The sequence below is a fragment of the Conger conger genome, chromosome 10 (assembly GCF_963514075.1).
Source record: "Conger conger chromosome 10, fConCon1.1, whole genome shotgun sequence".
Taxonomy (NCBI): domain Eukaryota; kingdom Metazoa; phylum Chordata; class Actinopteri; order Anguilliformes; family Congridae; genus Conger; species Conger conger.
The window spans coordinates 5,302,873-5,330,071 of NC_083769.1; the positions used below are offsets into that span (position 1 = coordinate 5,302,873).

Sequence of the window (27,199 nt, forward strand, 5' to 3'; positions counted from 1 at the left end):
TTTATGCCGCACAAATCCGCTTTGCTGGCAACATATATAGAGCTAGCTGCTGTTGACTATTCTGTTAGCGCAATTGTTTTTTTTATGTTACCGAAATCTAGCTGGCTATAGCTGTCACTATCTACTTTGCTACTGTTGTTGATAATTGCTAGTTAACCGTTTAATCTCTTTGAATGACAGTCAAATTTGTACGACACGAATATATTTTGGCAGTGTCTGGTTGATCGGTTTAATGAGGTTTTACTGCAGCTCATCTACCCTCTTGGTAAGTTTACTGTCCAGCTTGCTAAAGACACTAAAGCACTTTTTGAAACAAAACCCTGCCCGTGGAAACACTCTTGTCAATCGTCAAACGTGCTAGATACTCGCAAACACAATAAAATAAACTAGTTAAACTATACATTTGCCACTGATTTAGCTTGTGGTGTACCAGCATCAGCTCGGTGAAAACTCTATTTGCAATGTGCATTTGTGGCCGCTAGAGATCAGTAAAGCACAAGATAATGAATTCATGTATGGAATTTGGCTTATTGAAATGGTGAACCCACAACCCTCTTTTCTCTTAGTAATATTGACACCCTTTTGGAAAACATCTTATCTTATTATTTTTGAAAACGAGACAGTCAACTTCAACACTTGCAGTAACTCAGTTTATAGTGAAAATCCAGAGAATTGGTCCATGCTGACTGGGAATTTTATTGTCAAAACAAAACCAAATTTGATGAAAAAGTGGGATTATAAAAGAAGGAAATATATTGTTTATATAATTTTGATGCAAAATATCCATGCCAAAGTGTTTTGGAATTTGGCCGTACGTTTTATCCAATTTCGGATTTTTGATACAGTACTTGGGGAACAGCGAGATATTCTGCTCGATATTGCAAACAAATCTAATCCTGATTGTCACGTCTCACCTGGGACCAAATGGAGGCCATTTTGTCCCAAATCAATTAACAGGCTTTTTGGATTGCATGCATGTGATCCAGAAACATTCATGTCTTGGGTCAAAATATTGTAATGTTTGATGAAGTGATTTGTGATTGTCCCAAAAACCAACCTTTTCTCTTCAAAACCCCCATGCCTAGACTGTCAGAGGTAGACAGGGAACGTGCAGTTGGCCTGCTTGAGGCAGGTGTGTGTGTGAGACACATTGCCAGATGTCTGGATATACATAAGAGCACAATTTCGAGACTTATGGGGCCATCACTATCGGTCCAGTGGTAATATACACGACCGTCCACAAAGTGGATAACCTTTGTCCTACAGCACATGAGGAATGGGCGAATGGAAGCCCGCCAGAGAAATGGGGTTATCATGTGGGAATAAGCAGCTAGATGACCAGGCTTTGGAGTACTGGGGCTTATTCCAATAGCTTATTTTTCAGTGGCTTGCCCCTGACCCTGAATAGATGCGCCATCTTTAAGGACATCTTAAATGTTCCTTCTAGGAGCTAGAAGTAGAAGTTTCCCCATTAGCCATGGCTTCAAACTGACGTTTGAAAGAGCAAGGACATTTTATTTCCCTAATTCATGTTTTCTTGATTTCCCTGTCTTCACTTCTTTTGTTGCCTCTTTTCCTCACCTCCCCTGATAGGTGGAGCTTGGAGTAGCGATTGAAAGGACGTGGTGTAGGCCCAACAGAGAACCTTACAGTCCTAAAGAAAGTGTGTATTTCTTTTTTAATAGTATACATCAGTGGTGGTTGGTGAGCTGAACTTTTCTTTAAACTGATCATTGGTCTCTGTTTTTATTCATTTTCCTTGATTAACAAGTGTGCCAATGATCTGCCCAATCAATTGTCTCATAACACACAGCTTCTTCACAATGTGTGAGATTAAATGATGAATTCAACTGGGGAAAATCACTGTGTACACTTACTACACACACTAAGTACTCACAAAAGATACACCAGTGTGCTAACTGCACTAGCTTTCAGTATAACTATCAATAACAAAACCTGCGATCCGGAAATGTTTAAAATCTGTACATTACAGATCTTTGCCATGAATATTCTCTGAGTGTGAGTACAAAGAACGAAGAGGTCTGCATGTATCCACAAATAGTGTTGATAAAACGTGCACAATTTTGCAGTGAAGATAAAAACAATTGTATTACATGTGAAGTTTAAGGGCACCATCAATTTTTAGCTCCCCAAGCATTACTGGTTGAAAGCAAGCGGCTCTACATACGAGTGGTTCCTGAGTTAATTAAGCAGTTAACATCCCAGCATTCTTTGGATTGTGTACAAAAATGCTGAGCACGCCTGGTTCCTTAAAATTATGACTGCATGTCTAGAAGATGAGACCTCAGTGACTCTGAATACTGTCGGGCGGTGTTTGTCACAAGCATCAGTGATGCAGATGGCTCAACTTTCTGATGTCTCTCAGGAAATCATGGGAGTTGATTGAGAAATCTCCTGGATTGTGATTGTGTCCATGCATTAGTTTGAGGTGCACGGTTAAATAGGTGTGCAGGCCTTAATTAATTGTCTGCAAATTTCAATCTAGGTCATGAACGGGCAGTTCAAAAATGGTTCCTTGAAAACTCTACAGGGCACAATACCATATTTGGGTTTCAGTGTACAGACCACTCGTTACACCTGCCAATGCACATTTATGATTGCACTGCTGCAAAAGACGAGCAGTACAGAAATGTGATAGTCAGATAAATCATATTGAACATGTTCTTGACCACTGGATGGGTGCACATGTGGTAAACATCTAAAGAAGTCTTCTGGCCTCAGTGCATGTGGTAAACATCTAAAGAAGTCTACAGGCCTCAGTGCTTTGTTCTGACAGTGTTCTGATGATTTTATTATAGTGTGTGGGATATAATGTCTATACAGTGCTGTGAAAAAGTATTTCCTCCATTATTGCATATTTGTCACACTAAATGGTTACAGATCTTAAGACAAAATGTAATATTAGACAAATGGAAGCCAAGTAAAAACATTCTTTAAATAGCTATTTATTTAATTTAATGAAACAAGTTATCAAACACTCATATCACCCATGTGAAAAAGTAATTGCCCCCTTAATCTTAATAACTGGTTGCACCACCTTTCGAAGCAATATATGCAATCCAGTACTTGCTGTAACATGATATCAGTCTTTCACATTGCTGTGGAGGAATCTTCTCCCACATTTCTTTGCAGAATTGCTTTAATTCAGACAAATTCACAGGTTTAGGTTTAATTAAGAGATGAGAAAAAAGTTCTTGAAATATATTTCAGACTGGTAAGGGTTACAAAACCATTTGTAGGCTCAGGGACTCCATGGACCCACAGTGAGTGCCATTATCTCCAGATGGAGAATGTTTGGAACAGTGGTTAATCTTGGAGTGGCCTGCCTGCTAAAATTCCTCCAAGGGTGCAGTGACAACTCATCCAGGAACTAACAAATGATCTCAGAAGAGCATCCTGTAGACCTGTAGGCCTCTCAATCTTCAGTTAATGTATTCACAACTGTACAATAAGAAGGTGGAAAAAAACAACAAAAAAAAAAAAAACACCTGGATGATTCCCATGGACCTAATATTCTACTGTATGGACAGAGTCAAACATGTAACTTTCAGGTGCTGTTATGGCTGGCATAAAGCATTCACAGTAAGTGATTAGATATTAGTGTGATTGTGTGGGGACGCTTTGCTGCCTTGGGACCTGGAAAACTTGCCATTATTGAAGGAGCCATGAATTCTGCTCTGTACCAGAAAATGTCTTGTCATCGGTCCATGAGCTGAGGCTGAAACGTAATTGGGTTATGTAGCATAACAATGATCCAAAACTCAAAAGCATTTCCACAACGAGTATGAAGTTATCTATAAGCCATGGCCTTCTTTGTCTATTATGAGATTGGGGGACAAACTTTGGAAAAAAAACTGCATTCCCCACCTCCAATAAGACATTTATTGATTTTGTCATGGAATAATGGTGCACATCCCTCCATGGTGACTCAATGGCCTAATAATACTGATATTTCCCCCTTTACGGAAATTACTAGTAGATCCTACACGTTGGTGAGTATGAATGTTTACTAATTGAGGTCTAGAATCAACAGTGACACCTAGTCACAGATTTTGGTACCACAGTCAAATACATAATCATAGTCTCAAATTAAAAATGTAGAAGTGCAGCAGCACTAAACACATTTTTTAACCATTTGTTTGCAGTGGTGCGGCAATTACACCTATTTGTAGCCTGTTTGTTTAACATGAACGCATTTGCCACGGCACAGAGCAGATGACTAACCACCCCACTAAATTGGAGCCATTTGCATGGTTATTGCAACACACCAGTGTCTAGCTACACCCGTCTGTGGGTGACGCAAGGAGGAGTGTGCGGGACGCCGGGCGTCATCACGTCAAAGCAAAAGGGAAAAGATCCGAACAGGAACGGCAGAGGCCGATATCAGGAAGGTAAGAACAATAGCATGGCAGTGGCTAATAACACAAACTGATTTGTAGCTTGCAGTTTTTCGGGGAGAAAAATAATAGGTACGTGGACGGATTGGAAGTGTAATGTTTTGTCACAACTTTGGTATTGGGCTACCTGGAAAACCCGGTGTATAAACTTTTCAACTGTCTGTTAGCTAGCTAGGCTAATCTGTGAGTCAAAACAGTGTCCAGTGGTGTGTGAGAAAGGTTGCATCTAGTTAGCTAGCAAGCAAGTAGACTGCTGTCTGGGTTAACGTTTGCTAAGTTAGTAATTTACTAGCTAGCAACCGAGAGTATGAACACTTTGTGACGGTGCAGCTACGTTTTACTTTAAATTTTCTAACTATGTATATTATTTAGCTAACTTAAGCAAGCAACTAGGAAGTTATTGGAAAGATGATGTGTCAAAAAGGCAAAGAGAATCGGATACCTGTCGCTATTTATCTAGTCTATCCTAGCTAGTTCGTTCATTAGCTAGCTAGTCAGTAGTGGTAATGTTGTGTGGAAAGGAACTTAACTTGTCATTAATGTTCCCAAGCTTGCAAGCTAGCGAGTGAATAGGTGAAGCTAGCTAGTCTAACGTTATAGGTCAAAAGGTGTGCAGGTCAGGGAGGGGCAAGCATGGTGATCCGATTATTTACAAGTGTTTAACACGCTTGTTACATTGCTAAATCTGTACCTAGCTAGTTAGCTGCGTCGTTTTTTTATATTGTGTGGACGATGTCAGATCGGTAGTTTAGCCGGCTAGTTTTGCCAAAGTTAACTTATAGCTATTACCTTAGGCTAAGTCTGTAACTAACTGAACTGCCTTACTTTGGTGCAGTTGGACCTTCTAACTAATATGAAAGTAGGGTAGAATGTCGAAAGCCAACGTTAAATCATTTCGCTTTTGGAAGTTTCAGCTACGTCTAGCTAGTCGACTAACGTCGCAGGCCATTTATTAAGTTAAACTTGAGATCTGTTCAGAAAGCAAGTCCGTGTAGGGAGTCACTATTTGCTTTCTGTAACATTAATGCTTAACTTCAGTTTGGTAAATGGTTATTTTTTGGTGGCTGATTGTTTAGCTGGTTGGTTATGTAACGTTTAATCACATTACTAGATGGATGCTTAATTCTGTTTGACATTTATCGAACATAACATTTGTCGGGAACTAACGTTACGTTACTCAAGTTTTATTCAGCTAAAAACCGAAACACTCGCTGGCTTTCATGTCATGGTTGCATATCAACTTGCATGTAAGAAAATCAACGAAGCGACAACCTTCACATTCCGAATGATAACAAGCCACCAAATGTTTTTTTAAAGTATAATTCAGCGCTGTTAGTAATATTTTATTCTCATGCTCCTTAAATCAATATGTAACATTTCACCACAACGGACGGTTGTTCTCACATACTTGCGGTGTCTTATTTACATCAACATCTAATGACATTAGTAAAGTCTTAGATTGAATGGGGTATGTGCATTTCTTTTGATAACGTGCAGGATAATTGTCAACATTGTGGATAATTATGTAATGCGTCTTGATATTCTGTCATTTCACCAGTGCAATGCTAGCTAATATTAATCGCTTTCATATCGAATATGCTTTGAATATCTTATTAAAACCCTTTCGCGACATGCTTGTTGCACTGATTTGGTTCAAAGCAACCGTTGGCACATGGATGCTTTATTATGGATGTTTCAAAAATAATCATTCATACCTGAGAGACTGAGTTGCACAATATTTGCTTTGTGACCTTGGCTTGTCTGTCCTACAACCCTGTCCTGTACCCCCCCCCCCCCCCCGAACGAAAAAATAAGAGCTTCTCTAGAGTTGTCCAGTACAGGTCACAGGCACCCCTTAGGCATGTATATTGTTTATATTGTTATAGTTCATTTCACCAGAATATAGGCATGGGTTATTAAGTCCTTCTCAAACCAATGCATATGATACGAGAATAGCATTATTATCAGTTCCATGTCTGAGCCTGTCTGCCAGTTTCTCTTTTCCCCACTGTCCCTGTGTCTGATGGCAATACTGTGCCATCTAGATCCCAGGTATGTCTGTGGTGCAGGTGAGTGGTGCAGCCAGCCAGACCTGGGTCAAATGCGTAACTGTTTTTGCATTCAAATACTTTTCTGTACTCGATTGATATTGCCTGGTGCAGTTGAGCCAACCAAGAGGACCAGAAAGAAGGTGGGATTTGCCCTTTTTGAGAACAGTTCATGGGTTTCAATACACCAGACAAACTCAGAAAAGTGTAGAAAAGTATTTGAATCCAAAACCATTACGTAATTGACCCAGGTCTGCAGCCAACCAATGCATTGGTTTTCAGTGTTGTAGCGCCTCCTGCTGTTCGGTATGGAGTCTTGGCTGTGGCTGGCAGCCCTGCGGGCTAGTGTGAAGATGGGCGTTGCGGCACCCAGCCAGGGTTTCGGTCTGCAGGGTTGTTTATGGCGCCTCCTCTGGTCAGGCGGGCTCATGACAGCCGTGCAGGAGTGTTCCTCTGGCCTAGCCTCGGCCCCTGAGGGGTGAGAAGAAGGGGTCGGTCGTCTGCTCTCCTCAGGACAACGCGTGCAGCCCTCTCTGTGCTCTCCAGACTCCATCAGGGCTGCCCAATCACGTGCAATGTAGGCCCGAGAGTATGCAGGTTTCCATCCAATCACTACACCCGCTAATTCACTAACTAGAACCCTCACCCAGAGAGGAGGGAACTCATGAGTGAGGTCAGCAGGTGGTGTGATTGGTTGGAATGAAATCCTGCATACTCCCGGCCCCCCATGGCACATGATTGGCCAGCCCTGATCTTCTAGAACATTGCAGTAATGAGTTCGGCCTGCACGTTTGAATAGGTATTAAAAAAAAAGAAGAAAAAAAAAGAACGAGCAAAAAGATAAATGTGTTGCTTTACCCCTGTGCACAGGAGTAATCTGACTAGAGGCAAGGAGGAGTAGCCTTGTTATTGTCAGTGGAATTCCAAAAATGTATGCGAGGAGCTCTACCTGTCCGTGCTAGCTGTGCGCGAACACTGCTCCGTGCTCAGTGAGTGAGCACGGCCCTATTGACTTTCGGGAATAGTGTCCGTCGCGAGTGCTTCTGCACGGCGGTGCTGGATTAGCCCTGTCTGGACGATTGCAGGGTGCCTGATTCCTGCGTCTGAGCTGTGTGGGGACCCTTCTCTCCCCCTTTCACGCAGGGAGGACGCGCCCCCGGTGCGGCGGCAGGCCGGGCGTGCCGCGGCTCTGGGTCCGGAGTGTGAGGGCGTGAGAAGCGGGTTTGTGTTGCGCGTCTGTCAGTCTGCGGCGGTGTGGCTCTCGCTTCCTGTGTCGCGGCTCAGGTCCGCTCGACGTGTCTCTCGCGGCCTTCCTTCCTCCTCCCCTCTGAGCGCAGGGGTAATGAAACGCAGGGGTAATTAAATGTAGGGGTAAGTGAATCCCCTCAGGCTGGCATTACCGACCGAAAGTCACGAGTTCTGTGTTTGGAGGGCCTGCTAGTTCTGTGTTCCCGCAGCGGCCTGTGGTCTGCAGAGCCCTGCTAGCGGGACTGGAAACTGAGTTCAGCAGCGCCTCCTTAACCGTCCGTCTGCCTGTAACGTACGAACTTGCAGGCCTCTTGCAAAGATTGCCCTGAAGATGACCTCGTGAACAGGATAGACCTGCTTGCGTCACAACAGTGCGTTCTTCCCCAGTTACATGCGTGAGAATTACAGCAGTTGTTTTGCATCCAAGATGGGTCCTCCACACATCTAAAGTGGTACTGGAGACAGACCTGGGTCAAATATGTAGCCTCATTGTTTTGGATTCAAATACTTATCCTTGATTGATTGATCTTGCATGGTACGATTGAGCCAACCGAGACGACCAGAAGGCAGGGTTTGCACTTTTTGAGAGTATGGCTGTGTTCGAAACCACATGTTTAGCATACTACTTGTAGTAAATTTAAAAGAAAATCAGTCTGATGTTTAGTGTGAGCAAATATGCTGGTGTGTGGTTTCGATTACAGCCTATGTCATTGCTTCCAGTACGCCGGACAGTAAAGCGGAGAAAAGTATTTGAATCCAAAACAATTCAATATTTGACCCGTGTGTGAGAATTACAGTATGAATTTTGCATTGAAGATGGGTGCCTCCACGGATGTGACGTTGTATTGGAGGCCAGTTGCGTGTTTAGTTTTCTGTATGATGCTGGTGCTGTGGACGTGACGTGACCCTGGGAGGGGACGGGCGTGGCGGGAGCGGAAACGCTGGAGCGTTGCCATGGGAACGATGCAGACGGGGCCCCCCCCCACGCCCGTCTGAAAACTTTCCATTCCTCTCTTGTTTGTCCTTTGTCCTACATACTACATCAGGAATGTGACTGATCAAGCTCCTGCAGGCAACATCTCTTTGTTGTTTCCTGGCCTTGCTTCTATTGTGCCTAGCAGTATTTTAACATTGTCTACTACAAGCTGCTCCTAAAATGCTTAAATGTCTGATGTTTGATATCGAATATAAGTTGGCAGCACGTTTCTTCAAGGAAATTATACATTTAGGAGTCATTGATTAGTCACAGACCATCCCATGCAGAAACATCCTCCAGTTACAGACCAGCCAGTGGGACTTTCACCCATGTCAGGTCAGCCAATGAGAGACAACCAATCTTTGAGTACACCTCGTGCCAGACACAAACCAATTGGGAGACCACCTCATGATGCCAGTCAGAGACCGCCTCGTGTCACAGATCAGCCAATCGGAGACCGCCTCGTGTCACAGATCAGCCAATCGGAGACCGCCTCGTGTCACAGATCAGCCAATCGGAGACCACCTCGCGTCACAAATCAGCCAATCGGAGACCACCTCGTGTCACAGATCAGCCATTCAGAGACCACCTCGTGTCACAGATCAGCCATTCGGAGACCACCTCGTGTCACAAATCAGCCAATCGGAGACCGCATCGTGTCACACATCAGCAGGGCCGTCCACCCTGCCTGAAAGGGCTGGGTGTCGCCCAGGGGCCCCGTCAGGGCCAGGCGTCCCACTGGGAGGGGCCCCATCAGGGCTGGGTGTCGCCCAGGGGCCCCGTCAGGGCCAGGCGTCCCACTGGGAGGGGCCCCGTCAGGCCCGGGCGAGCCCCTCCGTCCTCCCCTGTAACATCACCCCTCCGCTCTGTCGCCTGCCTGTCACACTCCTTTGACTCTGACTGACGGGTCGTGAGCCCGGAGCTCAGCCATGCGCGTTCGTCTCTGTCATCGCCGACCCGCCTTCATGAATAACACACGCGTCACTGCGCCCGCAGCCCTGCTGCTGCGTGACCGCTGGCGTGTTTTCAGCAGCAACACGCCGCGCCGCGGGCACACTGAGGTGTGCGTTCAGACAGGCCTGCCTGACTCCAGCCCAGGCGTACCGAGCCAGTATGTGTGGCCTGTTTATTCAAGTACAGAAACAGAAGGGGGAGGAATATGGACAGGGGCTTCGAGTTTGTTAACCGGGCGGACCAGACGCTGGCTGGGTCTGCACTGGTCGAGAGTATTTCATTGGTTCCAATACACCAGACAAGCACAGTAAAGCATAGAAAAGTATTTGAATCCAAAACAAGCACGTATTCGAGGTTCTGGTGAGGTCTGTGAGAATTACAGCATGCATTACAGCGTAGCCAAGATGCACCCCGCAGATCATTATGTGCAAGTTGTATGCCACACCTGTGGTGGATTCTTAAAGCAATTATGATAAGATAGCCATTTGCCTGCTCATCTCACGCATGAACTCTGTCAGGAGAATGAAGGGTGTGTGCTCTTTTTCCGTCCGTAAGTGTCCTGGGTCACACATCCCTGGCTTTAGTGCTTTTAATTATAGTCTTATGCTTGTGCTCGTGCACAGTTTTTAATATGAACGATCACATTACTTATTTACCACATGCATAATTGAACTAGTGAGACAAACAGCAGTGTGATCAGTGCGCTTGTTCTTCTGGTGAGTCAGGTCTGTGCTGACGAGTAGAGGGGGCTGGATCATTTGTTCTTCATTAAATTCATCGATGTAAAAACGGTTTTATGCCATTGCTCTTCTATTCCTCTGTGTATTTATCAGACTCACGCAGTCAGTGGGATGTCCATTATTCTTCTGGATTGTTCTTTAGCGTTTAAGACCGATTTCACCGAGAGTTTCGGAAAGGCACTTGCTGCTGTTTGGGATGACATCATTCCCCATTGTTAGTTCTTGACCGGCGCGCTCTTGACCGGATGATGGGCGTTCTTGTGTCTTTCAGGTAACCATGGCGATGACGGGCCAGAGTTCCTTCTCCTCGATGAGTAACCACACGAAGGAGCGAGTGACCATGGCCAAGGTGACCCTGGAGAACTTCTACAGCAACCTCATCGCCCAGCACGAGGAGCGCGAGATGAGGTAGGCCCGCACACCGTTTGGGGTCGCGCCCGTGCCTCCTCCCACACCCCGACTGTCCCACCGTGACCCCCTATACCAGAGATGATCAAATCACTCTCCTCAAGGGCCGAGAACCGCTGGTCTTCCACCCTCCCTTCACCTGGGAGTCAGCTGTGAAGACAGTCTGGCCAACCAGTAGCACAAATTGTTTTGTTAATCTGCTCTATTTGGATTCAGGGGCCAAATTTGATTAACCATGCCATACACCCTTAATGATCTTCCCAAAAATGCACCGTGGAGATTTGTGCAACTCTCAGAGCTCTGTGTTACTCTGTGTTACTCTGTGTTACTCTGTGTGTTTCTGTGTGTTTCTGTGTGTTTCTGTGTGTTACTCTGTTAATACTCAGAGCTCTGTGTTCACAGGCAGCAGAAGCTAGAGAAGGTGATGGATCAGGAGGGGCTGGCAGATGAGGAGGTGAGATGCGCGTGCACACGCACACTCACAGGCACACTCACAGGCACCACACACACACACACACACACACTCACAGACACACACACACACACACACACACACACACACACACACACACACACACACACTCTGAGTGTGGGGCTCTGTGCAGAAGCGGGTGCGGCGCTCCCAGCACGCTCTGAAGGAGACGGAGTTCCTGCGTCTGAAGAGGACGCGGCTCGGCCTGGACGACTTCGAGTCCCTGAAGGTCATCGGGAGGGGAGCCTTCGGAGAGGTGAGGGACATCCCCCCTGCCCTCTATCCATCCCTCTATCCACCGCCTGCCCTCTATCCATCTCTCTATCCCCCCCTGCCCTCTATCCATCCCTCTATCCACCCCCTGCCCTCTATCCATCCCTCTATCCACCCCCTGCCCTCTATCCATCTCTCTATCCCTCTATGCCTCGCTGTTCACCCCCCTGCCCTCTATCCATCCCTATATCCACCCCCTGCCCTCTATCCATCTCTCTATCCATCCCCCCTGCCCTCTATCCATCTCTCTATCCATCCCCCTGCCCTCTATCCATCCCCCCTGCCCTCTATCCATCTCTCTATCCATCCCCCCTGCCCTCTATCCATCTCTATCCATCCCCCCTGCCCTCTATCCATCTCTCTATCCATTCCCCTGCCCTCTATCCATCCCCCCTGCCCTCTATCCATCTCTCTATCCATCCCCCCTGCCCTCTATCCATCTCTCTATCCATCCCCCTGCCCTCTATCCATCCCGTTTATTACCTTCAGCTCTGTGTGCTACAGTTGCTGTTCTGCTATTTATTGCCTTTTATTTCCGCTGTCGGTGGCCAATCATCTGTCCATTTTTATCTCAACCCTCAAAAGGCCCTTCGCCTGCCTGTCTCTGTAAAGAGGAAATCTTTTCATTTCACCTGCTAAATAAAGAAATACAAATAAACACCTCAGCAGCTGTTGCCCAGTAGCACACCAGGCAGAGGCAGGTCTCCCCAGGTCTCTCTGCAGGTCTCCCCAGGTCTCTCTGCAGGCAGAGAGGCAGGTCTCCCCAGGTCTCTCTGCAGGCAGAGAGGCAGGTCCGCTCTCCTGCTGTCAGTCATTTCCTCAGTTGTTGTATTGGAGGTGTTCAGGCCTGGGCTCCTCCCCCGGGTGTCCCTGATTGGCTGACCGGCCCGATGCCCTGTGCAGGTGCGGCTGGTGCAGAAGAAGGACACGGGGCACGTGTACGCCATGAAGATCCTGCGCAAGGCCGACATGCTGGAGAAGGAGCAGGTGGGTGAGAGGGAGGGGAGGGGAGGGCGCTGGGTGAGAGGCAGAGGAGGGGAGGGGAGGGCGCTGGGTGCGGTTCGTTTTTTTTTATTTTTAGTTTGTTTCGGTTTTGGGACGTTATCTTTTTGTCGTTGTGGATGTTCTTGTGTGGCGCCAACCGCACTGGCAACGTCTCTGCACAAGTGAAGTGAGCTTCAAAAGACAAAACGGTTTTGGCTGCTTGGTCACACCCCCCCCCTCAGAAAACAGTCCCCTAAGCCACGGCTAAGCAGGCAGAATCGTTTCATGGTCGTGCTGAGAGACGGTGCTCATAGCGCGTCTGTGGTTAGCTCTAGTGTAGATCATTCAGACCCCATTTCAATGTCAAAATACAAAGTCGATAATTATTTCCCACAAGGCGATCGGTGTTTTTTTTGGGGGTTTTTTTCTCTACATCTCATGCCTCCCCATGTGCTGATTTTCTTTAGGTTTTTGTGTTATTGGGACAATGCAGCAGTGTTTTGTGGACGAATCAGGGACAGATTATGTCACTCTCTCTCACTCGCTTGATGAAGGAGCCACTTCCCTACTGCGCAGTCTCGGGCTCCAAATTTGATAACATAGCGGCGCCCGTGAACTTGACTTCCCGGCCTTCAGTACGCTTTTTCAAGCGCCCAGGGATAGTCAGCGGGTGACGTAACGGGCATTTGGTCCAATACTGATCTCCTCATTACAGTCACGTCCCTGTTCAAAATCGCATCCTCCTTTTTTGATGTCCGTTTCCGCCCGCGTATGATTGGCCAGCCCTGCTCTTCTCCTGAACCTGGACTGGACTGTAGTGCAGGCATTGCGTCATCCGCACAGGGCTGGAGAGTCCCCCCACACGGCGGCGTGTCAGACCGCGTCACGGTGAAGTCGCACCTCGGCGGGGTGCAGGTCGTCCCCCAGGCCCGTGTCACACGGCTTCACTGGGCCACCCTCCTGCAGGGAGACTGCAGGGCGGATACAAGATGGTGTTGTTATCTCTGTGTGCTTTCCGTTGGGTCGCTTTCACGCTGCTGCAGTGAACAGGGCGGGGTTGGAGCGCTTTGAAGCGCTCCGCACAGGAAGCCTAGCCTGAGAAACGGAGCGCAGCGATGGCCCAGCGCTGAGTCATGCATCCACAGCTTCCTTCATGTTCCACAGACAGCTTTTTTAAAGAGGAAATTAATGCAGTCAGTGTTATTCTTAAGATGACTCACAGAGTAAAAAACGGTAAAAAGAAGAGTCTATTTATACACTCTGTGAGCACTTTATTAGGTATTTATTAGACTTATTTTTTAGACTTCTTGGTCTTCTGCTGCTGTAGCTTATCCACTTCAGAGGCTTGATAATGTTGTAGTCTCTGTGATGTTATAGTGTTATAATGTAGCCTCTGCAATGTTAGTGTTATAATGTTGTAGCCTCTGTGATGTTACAGTGTTATAATGTTGTAGCCTTTGTGATGTTACAGTGTTATAATGTTGTAGCCTCTGTGATGTTACAGTGTTATAATGTTGTAGCCTCTGTGATGTTACAGTGTTATAATGTTGTAGCCTCTGTGATGTTACAGTGTTATAATGTTGTAGCCTCTGTGATGTTACAGTGTTATAATGTTGTAGCCTTTGTGATGTTACAGTGTTATAATGTTGTAGCCTCTGTGATGTTACAGTGTTATAATGTTGTAGCCTTTGTGATGTTACAGTGTTATAATGTTGTAGCCTTTGTGATGTTACAGTGTTATAATGTTGTAGCCTTTGTGATGTTACAGTGTTATAATGTTGTAGCCTCTGTGATGTTACAGTGTTATAATGTTGTAGCCTTTGTGATGTTACAGTGTTATAATGTTGTAGCCTTTGTGATGTTACAGTGTTATAATGTTGTAGCCTTTGTGATGTTACAGTGTTATAATGTTGTAGCCTCTGTGATGTTACAGTGTTATAATGTTGTAGCCTTTGTGATGTTACAGTGTTATAATGTTGTAGCCTCTGTGATGTTACAGTGTTATAATGTTGTAGCCTTTGTGATGTTACAGTGTTATAATGTTGTAGCCTTTGTGATGTTACAGTGTTATAATGTTGTAGCCTTTATGATGTTACAGTGTTATAATGTTGTAGCCTCTGTGATGTTACAGTGTTATAATGCGTCTCTCAGGTGGGCCACATCCGGGCAGAGAGGGATATCCTGGTGGAAGCTGACAGTCTTTGGGTGGTGAAGATGTACTACAGCTTCCAGGACAAGATGAACCTCTACCTCATCATGGAGTTCCTGCCTGGGGGTGAGGCACGCTCAGATACCGTTAGAGCATCCATTTTGCCTGTGTGCCTGTGTGAGTAGGGTCGCGTAGCGTAGCATAGCCTAGCATAGTCTATATTGGCCGCTGTGTTTGGTGTCCTCAGTGAAGTAAGAATCTTTTCAAGTCCTTTTTATATGTCAGAACAGATGTCTGTGTCTAGCAGAGCGCCAGATCCCACTTTTGCATTGATGTATTTATCTGTGTGATGGACACGGGGCATGATTTTTGTGACATGGTGTCCTAAAACACAGACAATGGGACATTATTTCTGTGATAGGGTGTCCTAACGCACCTCTCTGTGCTGGGCAGGGGACATGATTTCTGTGACATGGTGTCCTAACGCACCTCTCTGTGCTGGGCAGGGGACATGATTTCTGTGACATGGTGTCCTAACGCAGCTCTCTGTGCTGGGCAGGGGACATGATTTCTGTGCCATGGTGTCCTAACGCAGCTCTCTGTGCTGGGCAGGGGACATGATTTCTGTGACATGGTGTCCTAACGCACCTCTCTGTGGCAGGGGACATGATGACTCTGCTGATGAAGAAGGACACGCTCAGTGAGGAAGCGACACAGTTCTACATGGCGGAGACGGTGCTGGCCATCGACTCCATACACCAGCTGGGCTTCATACACAGAGACATCAAGCCTGACAACCTGCTGCTGGACTCCAGGGTTAGACTGCGGACGCACTCTGACACTCAAACGCGCACGCACGCACGCACACGCACGCACAGGAACACTCGTATATGCGCGGGCACACAAACATGTAAACAGACACACACAGGAACACGCTCGCGAATGCACACACACACACACACACACACACAGGAACACGCACACACATGCAGACGCTCACGCGTGCACACCCACACACTCATATGCCAACACTTTACTACTTATATATTTATTGCAGTGCATATACACTTACACATTTAATGCATTCTCTCTAGACATTAAGAGAATGCTTGTGCTCTAAGATCCATTACACCACTTCACAAGTACCACCTCAGCTAAACTGCTTTCATTTCTCTGGGTAAAGGAAAGGAGTAGACACTTACTCTCTGTGCTTGTGACAGACACAACGGACACGGATGGAAATGTGTGTGTGTGTGAGTTCCCCAGAGCACGCTGTGTGTGAACCAGCTTTGTGTGTGTGTGTGTGTGTGTGTGTGTGTGTGTGTGTGTGTGTGTGTGTGTGTGTGTGTGTGTGTGTGTGTGTGTGTGTGTGTGTTTGTGTGTGTGTTTGTGTGTGTGTGAGTTCCCCAGAGCACGCTGTGTGTGAACCAGCTTTGGGTGTGTGTGTGTGTGTGTGTGTGGGTGTGTGTGTGTGTGAGTTCCCCGGCGCGTGCTATGTGTGAACCAGCTTTGTGTGTGTGTGTGTGAGTGTGTGAGTGTGTGAGTGTGTGAGTGTGTGAGTGTGTGAGTGTGTGAGTGTGTGAGTGTGTGTGTTTGTGTGTGTGTGAGTTCCCCGGAGCGTGCTATGTGTGAACCAGATTTGGGTGTGTGTGTGAGTTTGGGTGTGAGTGTGTGTGAGTCTGTGTGTGAGAGTGTGTGTGAGTGAGTGAGAGTGTGTGAGAGTGTGTGTGAGTGAGTTTGGGTGTGTGCACACATCCGGGCGGGGAGTGTGAAACCGGGGACATAGGCGTTACCCTGTCAGCTTTCTACACACTTTCTCAGGAAACGCCACGCACTTCGGTCCCAAACGTGCCAACAGCTTTCTCATATGTCGTGCGTTAACCTCTGAGGGGAACGAGCACAACTGCTGGTGCAGAAATATGCTCAGTCTGGTGTACTCAAATTGAAAAATGTCGAAAAATGTCTTGAAGTTATAAAGGATTATCGGAAAACATCGAGTCTTGTGATGTGGGCTGGGATTTTGCATGTTAACTGCGGAAGTATTTTTAATAACCACTCGAGCAGCCAGGAGATTCTTTTGATGAATTCAGCAGTTATGCATTCTAGCTGCCAGAGCATTGAATCAAGCTTTGGCATTTGATGGTATTTGTATCGGCACCAATCGCTTGCACACTGGAACGTAAAGAAAGAGATCACACAACAGACCTGCAGGAGACTGTAATGGTGGCATCGCCAGACCTTACCTGCATATCTGCCATGGTGCCTTGCATGGCAGCCACTCGCTGTTGGTGTGTGAGTGTGTGCATGAATGGGTGAAATGAGAACCATCAATTTGGATAAAGGCGCTATATAAATGCCAACCATTTACCATTTACCTGTGTATCTGTTCTGCTTTCTCTCGTAGTTCAGTCAGATGGAGCACAGCATGTAGCATGTTCAGGTGTGAAGGTTCAGGTGTGAAGGTTCAGGTGTGAAGGTTCAGGTGTGAAGGTTCAGGTGTGAAGGTTCAGATGTAAGGGTTATAATGTTTAAGCCGGTGTGAAGGTTCAGGTGTAAGGGTTCAGATGTAAGGGTTTACCTGTAAGTGCAGGCATATACAGTTGTGTTCAAAATAATAGCAGTGTGTTTAAAAACTTGAGTAAAGCTCAAAATCCTTATAATAGTTTTTATTTCAATGCATTGGGAACACTGCACATTTTATCGTAAATCAAAACATGAAGAAAAATGTGTCAATTTTTTAATTACTTTACAGAAAATGAAGAAAAATGAATATTGGGCTGTTCAAAAAAATTGCAGTGTCTGCATTTTTCTTTACAAACTCAAATATTTACTGTATAAACTGAAAAACCTTCAGGATTTATCATTCCTGTGAATCACTAAACTAATATTTAGTTGTATAACCACAGTTTCTGAGAACTGCTTCACATCTGTGTTGCATGGAATCGACCAACTTCTGGCACCTATGAACAGGTATTTCAGCCCAGGATGATTTGACAACATTCCACAATTCCTCTGCATTTCTTGGTTTTGCCTCAGAAACAGCATTTTTGATGTCACCCCACAAGTTTTCAAACGGATTAAGGTCCGGGGATTGGGCTGGCCACTCCATAACTTTAATTTTGTTGTTCTGGAACCAAGATGCTGCTCGCTTACTGGTGTGTTTGGGGTCGTTGTCTTGTTGAAACACCCATTTCAAGGGCATTTCTTGCCGATAGATTAGCTTCACACAGGCGTCTTCTAATTGTCACAGTACTCACCGGTAACTTCAGACTGTCTTTGATCACCCTGGAGCTGATCATTGGCTGAGTCTTTGCAATTCTGGCTATTCTTCGATCCATTCGAATGGTAGTCTTTCGTTTTCTTCCACGTCTCTGGTTTTGCTTTCCATTTTAAAGCATTGGAGATCATTTTAGCCGAGCAGCCTATTATTTTCTGCACTTCTTTATATGTTTTTTCCCTCTCCAATCAACATTTTAATCAAAGTACGCTGTTCTTTTGAACAATGCCTGGAACGACCCATTTTTCTCAGGTTTTCAGAGAGAAATGCATGCAAACATGTGCTGGCTTCATCCTTAAATAAGGGCCACCTGATTCACACCTGTTTTTTCACAGAATGAATGACCTCACTAATTGAACTCCACACTGCTATTATCTTGAACACACCTCTTTCAATTAATTATTCAATTACACAGACTCAGGAGCATGTGTATCACGAATGTTGGGTGTGTTGGTTTCCTATGACTCTACTACACCTACTGGTAAGTTATTTGCCATGTTGGACTGCTATTATTTTGAACACAACTGTAGGCTTGGTTGTGGCGGGTGCTAGATCTAATGAGGATGATGTGTGTGTGTGTTTCAGGGTCACGTTAAGCTGTCTGATTTTGGGCTCTGCACTGGCCTGAAGAAGGCCCACAGGACCGAGTTCTACAGAAACCTCAACCACAGCCTGCCCAGCGACTTCAGTAAGCACATTACTGCCTACAGTCTATATGTACATATGCTTTTCATTTTATACAAATACAGCTGCTCAAAGATAGAGGTTGGGGGGTTGGGGGGGGTTGTTGGACAAAATGGCTGACTCCTTGCTGGAGTTCATGGTTCCATTGACCTTAACAACAGCCCCAGAACCAGTGGCTGTTGTAGTGTAATAGTTTGGGACCTGGGGTGTAACTCAAAGGTGGCAGGTTTAATTCCCTTCTGGGGGGTTGTTCTAAACTGCTGCAGTGTCCACCCTGCATGCGGCATCCAGCTGAATTAAAGGTTTGTGTGTAACAATGGGATCCCCTGGGTCTGATGCATGCCTACAATACCAACCTCTGCATGTTTGCGTGGACCAAACCTCATCTGATCATAACACCTGGCTCTCAGTGGGGTTTAGAGCTTTGATTGAAAGCTGTTGTTACGGTAGGATGAATGGAGCTGTTCTGAAGGACGGAATATGTAGTTTGGTGATTGTGTGGAGTGTTGTCCCAGACTGTGGTGAAGCTCTCCATACCTCTTTCTTTTTCTCTCCCTCTCCCTCCATCCCTTCCTCTATCTCACTGCCCCTCCCTCCCTTTCTTCCTCTATCTCTCTCTCCCTCCCTCTCTTCCTCTCTCTATCTCTCTCTGCCTCTCCATCCCTCCCTCTCTTCCTCTATCTCTCTCCCTCCCTCTCTATCTATGTCTATCTCCTTCCTCTCTCTATCTCTGTCCCTCCATCCCTCCCTCTCTCCCTCTCTTCCTTTCTCTATCTCTCTCCTCCCTTCTCTCTCTTCCTCCCTCTCACTCCCTTCTCTCCATACCCTGTGCCTCTCCTCTGCAGCGTTCCAGAACATGAACTCCAAAAGGAAAGCTGAAACCTGGAAGAGAAACAGACGGCAGCTGGTGAGCCCTGCCCCGCCCCTCACGCGCGTACATTAATAACGTTACGCCCACGCCCACGCTCACGTCACGCCCATGCCCACGCTCATGTTACGCCCACGCCCACGCTCACGTCACGCCCATGCCTAGCCCATTACAGCTCCATTCGCTCCGGCTGAGAGCATATGTTACAACGTGTTACAATGTAATATTTAAAGAATCCAGGATAAACAAGGGGGGTTTTAGTATTCACTCTGCAGCCTTATAGGGTAGTGCCACATTGGCTGTGAGCATCATTACAGTACCGTGTGTGTAGCTCATGAGTCCTAACATGCAAGGGGCCACAAGAGACGGGTCCCGTTAGCACCCCCTTTGGGCTGGATGCTGTCAGCACCGTGCCACAGCGCCACCGTGTGGCCCAGTTGAGGTAGAGCATCCCACCTTTTTCATCTCTCTGTGCCAGCTGAGCAGACTAACTGTGGGAAATGCATTGTGGGAAATGCAGTTTTCCGTTGCCTGTATGCCTTCAGCATGTGCCATGTCTAATGAACAGGAATAGCTTGAGCAGACCTACAACTGGGAATCAGCCTATTGAAATTCTTGAGCATCGCAATTAGATTCTGTGTATATCCGTTGTATATTTGCATACAAAATAAAAATGGAGAAATTGTCGAACAGAAGATGGTCCCCAGGGTCCCGGCAGTGCGGAGATATTAGACACTGCCCCTTTGAAGGTACAATCGCTAATTTCGGACTTCTAATGGTCACAAGAGGAATAGCAGCAACAAACACCCTCAAACCACAACACTGTTTATCCCTCCCCCTCAAACCACAACATTGTTTATCCCTCCCCCTCAAACCACAACACTGTTTATCCCTCCCCCTCAAATCACAACACTGTTCATCCCTCCCCCTCAAACCACAACATTGTTTGTCCCTCCCCCTTCTCTGTGAACGCGCTGACATTGAAACGCCATTGGCTGTGGCAGTTAGAACCAATTTTCAACCAATGAGCTTGAATTATTGTACAGCTGTACAATGTTTTGGTACAGTGTCGGGCCGTCAACCGTATATTTTGAAACCCGAATTTAAGGACTATAAACACAGGCAGAGGGTGAGTCAACATGTCAGTGAGCCTTTTTCAGTGAGAGGAAGGGATTGGTCTTGTAAGAATTTTTTAACACAAAAACCTTACTACTTACTAACTATTGTACCTTTAAATGGTCCTGTCTCCCAGCAGAATAGAGCACCACTCCAAGGGTTGGGTTTGAATTTTAACCTGGATTGAAGCAGCGAGTTAAAGCCCAGCTCTGTCTCTGGGTCACTGCCGGGCTGGCGATGATTAACACGCAGCGGTTATTCATCTGCAGCCGTGTCCTCAGTCCCCCGTGTGCAGGCTGATTTTACCGCTAGCCTGTCGGTCAGCGCTGCTCAACCCCACGTCCTGCGGGGATTTCAGCCAGGTGGTGCAGCGCATTGTTGAAACAGACACTGCAGTACGTAGGGTTGTGCAGACATCGCTGCCTGCAGGACATGGGGTTGAGTAGCGCTGGTGTAGGTTAAGGAAAACCTACAATTGGCAATTTATAGAAAAGTACTTCAAGTATTGTAGAAGTGTGTAGAAGTGTCACATACAGTGGTGCGTTGAGACCATTTGTACACGGCTTTAGATGGTTCACTGAAGTACACTTGGTAGGTGGTAGTAGTTGTCTTTGGGTTCTGGTTGTACTTGCTGTTCACGTAGAGCCACTTGAATGAATTTGTTTCATTTGTGTACCAGCATTTTACATACTTGAGGTCCGTAAGTATTTGGACAGTGACACAATTTTGAAGGGCCTTAACACAGCTACACCGTGCACTGAATATGGACTCATACTGCGAGTCTGCACTTTAATTTGAGGGTATTTCCATCCACATGGACTGAATCATTTAGGAATTACAGCCCTTTAAAATTGTGTCACTGTCCAAATAATTATGGACCTCACTGCTTATAGTCCTCATGCACAGCCATGGCATTGAAGCATCTCCTGAAATGTCCATGTTCCCCCCCTCCCCAGGCCTTCTCCACGGTCGGCACGCCGGACTACATCGCCCCAGAGGTCTTCATGCAGAACGGATACAACAAGCTCTGCGATTGGTGGAGCCTGGGGGTCATCATGTACGAGATGCTGATTGGTGAGTGCGGTGGCTTCTCCTGCCCGGGCAGCGAATCACGTGCGGGTTCCGCCTTCCACCGACTGTCTGACCCGGGGCCCCCCCAACCCTGCTCCTCGGTTCTCACTCCGACCCTCACAAAACACACCTCATTCAACAGCTAGAGACCTTGTTGAATTCAGCTGTGCCAAATCAGGGTTGAAATAAAGACTTACAGGACAGTATATCTCCAGGAACAGGGTTGGGCAGCCCTGGTCGAACAGAAGCTCTTTGTGTTCAACAGATCCTGGAAATCCTGGAAAATCCCGGCGGTTGGCTCTGACTTCACCCAGGGATGGGAGGGTTTTATTCGGCTGGGGGGGTTGCAGCTTCTGGTTGCTCACTGGCGACCCCTGCTGGTGGATCAGGCACCCGCATGTCTGCTTATTGAGCAGTTCATGGAGAGTGCTTCTTGGGACTGTTTTCTGCAGAATACACAAAAACAGGTCTGCACAGGGGTTGTGGCACGCAGGGTCGCAGACCACATCCGTGACGGGACCGCGGCCTACATGTAGCCCACACGATGACTGGTTGACTGGTCATGTGACATGGTGTAACGGTGATTCGTATTAAAATTGGGTCACTTCATGTTGAGAATTTTAAACGACAACGAGCTGATTAGAGGCAGGCTGAAGAGGTTTGAATATTACAAAAACTTTGTACTGCCGTTCCCCGCGATAAACGTTGTGCCCGTTCGCGGGTGCTGCACACAAGGTGAATCAGTATGTGCTCGGTTAACCTTCTGCACCGCTTCAGTCAACAACAATGGAGCCTTCTGCCCAAAGGCCACCGTAAGGAGAGTTCATTAAGGCGAGGGTCTGTCTGCTGAGCGTAGTTTCAGAGCTCTCTCGCCCGGTGCGTGTTCATGTTCAGGTGCTTTCCTTCCCTCACTGGGAGGGCAGCCGCTTTTAGAACTAGAAAACTTACGCTGAGTACACAGCAGTATAAAACACACCTTAAGGCCCGTCCACACCAAGAACAATAACTATAATGAGAACCATAAGTGTGTCTTAAGGGCTGTTAAATATGCTTTAAAAATCATACAAGTGGATGCCGTAGTCTACATCACAACTATAGCGACAGTGAGGGGGGATATTGTCGGGATCACTTCCAGCTGCATGAAAGATAACACTGACTGCCAACCGAATTTACAGGGCGTCACACGCAACATGGCCGCTGACCCAGCTGAGAGGCTGTTCACTGAACATTATCGTTCTGTGGTGTGGATGCTCACATCGTTATGGTTATGGTTATGGCTATAGTTATGGTTATGGCTATTGTTCTTGGTGAGGCCCTTGTGACTCATGTCTGTGTGAGCCGGACCATCAGCAGTGTGGTGACGTCATGCCCTCGGGGTGGGGAGCATCGTGATGCGCTTCGTCTGAGCTCTCCCGAATCGATCGCCGAGAACGCTGCAGCACACGCTGATATATACACGGTCGGCCATTCCGGAGTGGGGGGAATAAGGGTGAAAAAGCATTAAAAATAAATGAAATTTCCCACTCCGCCAGGAAGAGCTGGTAGGAAAACTATAATAAAGAAGTGGCTTGTATAAGTTTTAGTGGGCTGTAAAACCGGCCGTAAAACCCCTGAGTCTGCTCTGAGCTCCAGCTTGTCTTTGTCTCTGATGCGCATCGTTATAGCCAAACGCTCGCACACAGCTCTTCCATGAACAGCCGGATGTGTTTTCAGTATCGGACAGCCTGTAACGTCCCTGCGGTTTATACACGAGGAGAGGCCGACGTGTGGGAGATTGCCACAGGTGCCGGTACTCCTCTGTGTACTGGAGCTGAGGCACCTAAAGGACCTTTTGTGGTCAGAGAGAAAGCGATACAGACTGGCCTCTATAGTGCTCCCACTGTAAATGTTGGAACGTGCCTACAAATTGGGATGCGGCCTGTAGGCTTGTGGCTAAGCTACATGACTGGGACCCGGAAGGTTGGTGGTTCAAGCCCCAGTGTAGCGACGATAAGATCCACACAGCTGTTGGGCACCTTGAGCAAGGCCCTCAACCCCATCTTGCCCTGGGGGGATTGTCCCCCACTTAGGCTAATCAACTGTAAGTCGCTTTGGATAAAAGCCTGTGCTCTTAAATTTTCCAGTTTTGGAGCACGTCTGTTAACGAGAAATGTTTGAGTGATGAGTATTTCAGCAGTGGGCTGTCTTGTATCCTTACGGGGGCTGTAGACACATTAAATATTACAAAGCTGCGGTCTAAGTGCACGTTCTCAGTGATGTCACGCAACACAATGTTCTTACAGATTAACGGAGAATGTAGTCTTGTGTCCATGAGTAGAAAAGACGACCTGATTTGTTCTTAGAATAGGTTAAAGGTTACTGTAAGTTGCTGTTGTCTGTTAGTGGTTATCCAGGTTCTTGATTTTAACTAAAGGAGAAGGGGTTTAGTTGTTTTGTAGGGCAAGTATTCATGGCAGAATTGATCTTGTTGCAAGTTATGGCCTAATATGTGATACATTTACATGCTAGGGCATGAAATTAACTTGGATTGTGGATTCTAAAAATCGACAGCCATTTCCAACATTTTATCAGTTTTTACAATATAACCCAACCGAGGAGGTGGTTACCTGTGGCTGCTGCCAGAAGTCAAACTCTTATCAGCATTTGGCTGGCGGCAGGTGCCTTTGTTTATATGTCACCTGAAGTGGAAGCTGAAGCTGATGAGATTCTGGAGACTGAGCCGTAGCAGGTTAACCTTTAGCACCGCTTCATTCACAAACAATGGAGCCCTCTGCCCAAAGGCCACCGTGAGGAGAGTTAATTAAGGCGAGGGTCTGTCTGCTGAGTGTCGTAGTGTCGAGAGCGTAGAGTTCTCTCGCCCGGTGCGTGTTCATGGCCCAAGGTACTTTCCTTCCCTCAGTGAAGTGTGGAGGGCAGCAGCTTTTAGAACTACAAAACTAATAACAATAGATTAGCAAACTCGCTAGCTCAGTAACAGATAGATTTGATACAAATACATTAAATAAACTGTGCGTACAGAACTATGAACACATCATCTGTGGTTGGCAGAGCTGAACCTGCTGCCTTCCAGGTGTCACTGAGGGAAAGAACCTTGGGGCGTGTTCATGTGGGCAGCCGTGTTACTGCAGCGATGGTCATGTGACGTGCGTGCGTGTGTGCTGATAGGCTACCCCCCGTTCTGCTCGGAGACGCCCCAGGAGACCTACAGGAAGGTGATGAACTGGAGGGAGACGCTGATCTTCCCGCCCGAGGTGCCCATCTCCGAACGAGCCAAAGACCTCATCCTCAGGTGAGACCCTGCGCTTTTACGGTTAGCCATGTTTCTGCCCTCTGCAGCATCCAGGGGGCAGATGGTCATGTCAAAAGGGTAATCTTGTGTTGCAATCCCGCGCCTGCTGATTGGACAGCTCTGGTCTAGGGCTTGTGATTGGACAGCTCTGGTGTAGGGCTTGTGATTGGACAGCTCTGGTGTAGGGCTTGTGATTGGACAGCTCTGGTGTAGGGCTTGTGATTGGACAGCTCTGGTGTAGGGCTTGTGATTGGACAGCTCTGGTCTAGGGCTTGTGATTGGACAGCTCTGGTCTAGGGCTTGTGATTGGACAGCTCTGGTGTAGCGCTTGTGATTAGACAGCTCTGGTCTAGGGCTTGTGATTAGACAGCTCTGGTCTAGGGCTTGTGTTTGAAGGTTTTGAGGATGTGGTCAAGATGATGCGTGTAGGTTACATGTGATGGGCGTGTGCGATCTATTTCCATCTGTGTGATGAACACGCGGTGTGTTACGAGGCGTGTCGCAAACGTGTGGCCTTCATTTCCGTTACTGCAGTAAAAAGATGTGAAATATAAAACTGCTTTTCATTGGTTATGAAAATGTAAACGGTTAAGGCAAATAGGTAGAACACCAACAACATGCAGGTGACACTGGACACGATGTTCCTCACACAGTGGGGTAGGGGAGTGGGGTGCTGCACCTCCCTGTGTGCGTTTCTGTGCCACACATGCGATGTGTGTCTTTGTGTTTGGGTGCCAGGTTCTGCTGCGAGTCGGATCACCGTATCGGGGCTTCAAGCGTGGAGGAGATCAAGACTAACCTCTTCTTCCACGGGGTGGACTACAACCACATCAGGTACAGACCATCGCCCAAAAAGCACTGTCCCTCCCTGTCTGAACCCAAGCAGGTCAGGGCCATGTTACGAAGCAGGATTGCGGAGTTGGATAGGTAACTGCACTCTGTTCCCAGGTTTACTCATTCCTCACTTGTGTTCTGCAGGGAAAGGCCAGCCGCCATCCCCATCGAGATCAAGAGCATCGACGACACGTCCAACTTCGACGAGTTCCCAGAGTCGGATATTCTCCAACCCACAGGTACACGGGACACCCCCATACTGACCCATACCCCCACTGATACAGCTCGATACCAGCCCCACCTCATCACAGTCAAACCCGAAAATCAGCACTGAGATGCCGCTTGCGTTAGCGGGATCTTGTCTTTCTTCTGCTGAGCACTGATAGAAGTGATCTTGACTGTGTGAATAAGTACATTAAATCCAGACCTTAGAATTATGAGGCTCTAACTGACATTTTTGACAGAAACGATTTGATAGGATTTTACGGTGTCTATGAGGGACTACACTTCAGTTTCACTGTGTGAGGATTTGAAAGCTTTGGAGCTCAACGTCTCAACTACTCAGAGCGCAGATAGAACCTCATAAATCAAAGGTCAGTGAATGTTTACCCCTCTCTCTCCCTCCCTCCCTCCTGCAGCCTCTGTGGTCACCAACCACTCTGAGGCAGACCTGAAGAACAAGGACTGGGTCTTCATCAACTACACCTACAAGCGCTTCGAGGGCCTGACGGCCCGAGGGGCCATCCCCTCCTACATGAAGAGCGGGAAGAGGTAGAGCCAGGGCTCTGCAGGGCTGTGGAGAACATCGCTCTGGCCTCCTCGTCCTCCTCATCCTCCTGATCCTCCTCATCCTCCTCATCCTCCTCATCCTCCTCGTCCTGCTCGGGGCTCAAAGTGCTGCTGTTCCCCTGCAGCATGAAGCGCCCCAGGCTCCTCTCCTCCTGTCCCGGGCCCCTCCCCTCTCACCCGGGCCCCTCCCCTTCCACCCCAGCTCCTCCCCTTCTCCCAGACTTTTCCCCTCCTCCCCTGAAAGCCTAATTTCTGCACCCAGATGTCTTCACTCGGAAAGCCACACCCGAGTGACTCAGAACTTTCCGGTCCCCAGTTCCAGATTTCTGGAACGTTCCACCCCGACCCCAGTCCGCAGGGTTCTGCTGTCTTCTCACACAAGGACCAGGACGCTACGACTGCAGTTTAATTTATTGTATATATATCTATATTTGTATTCTTTCTGCAGACCACCAAAGAGCCGGTGGAGAGGTGTGGGTGTAGGGCCCCGGAACCCATCCCAACTCCACCCACACACACCAGCCCCCCCTCCACCCACACACACCAGCCCCCCCTCCACCCACACACACCAGCCCCCCCTCCGCACACACACACCAGCCCC

At 47.3% G+C, this 27,199-nt stretch overlaps 1 protein-coding gene across 3 annotated transcripts; it reads left to right on the forward strand.

Annotated features, from left to right (window-relative positions):
• Positions 1 to 217: 217 nt before the first annotated feature.
• stk38a (serine/threonine kinase 38a) lies at positions 218 to 27,199 on the forward strand. Of its 3 annotated transcripts, none has more exons than XM_061257019.1 (14): positions 218 to 265; positions 10,656 to 10,792; positions 11,195 to 11,246; positions 11,398 to 11,520; positions 12,441 to 12,524; positions 14,673 to 14,796; positions 15,332 to 15,486; positions 18,533 to 18,635; positions 19,477 to 19,538; positions 21,572 to 21,689; positions 24,852 to 24,975; positions 25,714 to 25,809; positions 25,954 to 26,048; positions 26,448 to 27,199. In XM_061257019.1, the coding sequence occupies exons 1-14, from the start codon at positions 233 to 235 to the stop codon at positions 26,582 to 26,584; spliced, it is 1,443 nt and encodes a 480-aa protein (XP_061113003.1). In that variant the 5' UTR covers positions 218 to 232; the 3' UTR covers positions 26,585 to 27,199. The 3 variants fall into 3 exon arrangements, with proteins under 3 accessions (XP_061113003.1, XP_061113004.1, XP_061113005.1); XM_061257020.1 differs by lacking the exon at positions 218 to 265 and adding an exon at positions 4,269 to 4,412 and having other exon boundaries at positions 26,448 to 27,198; XM_061257021.1 differs by lacking the exon at positions 218 to 265 and adding an exon at positions 4,399 to 4,490 and having other exon boundaries at positions 26,448 to 27,198.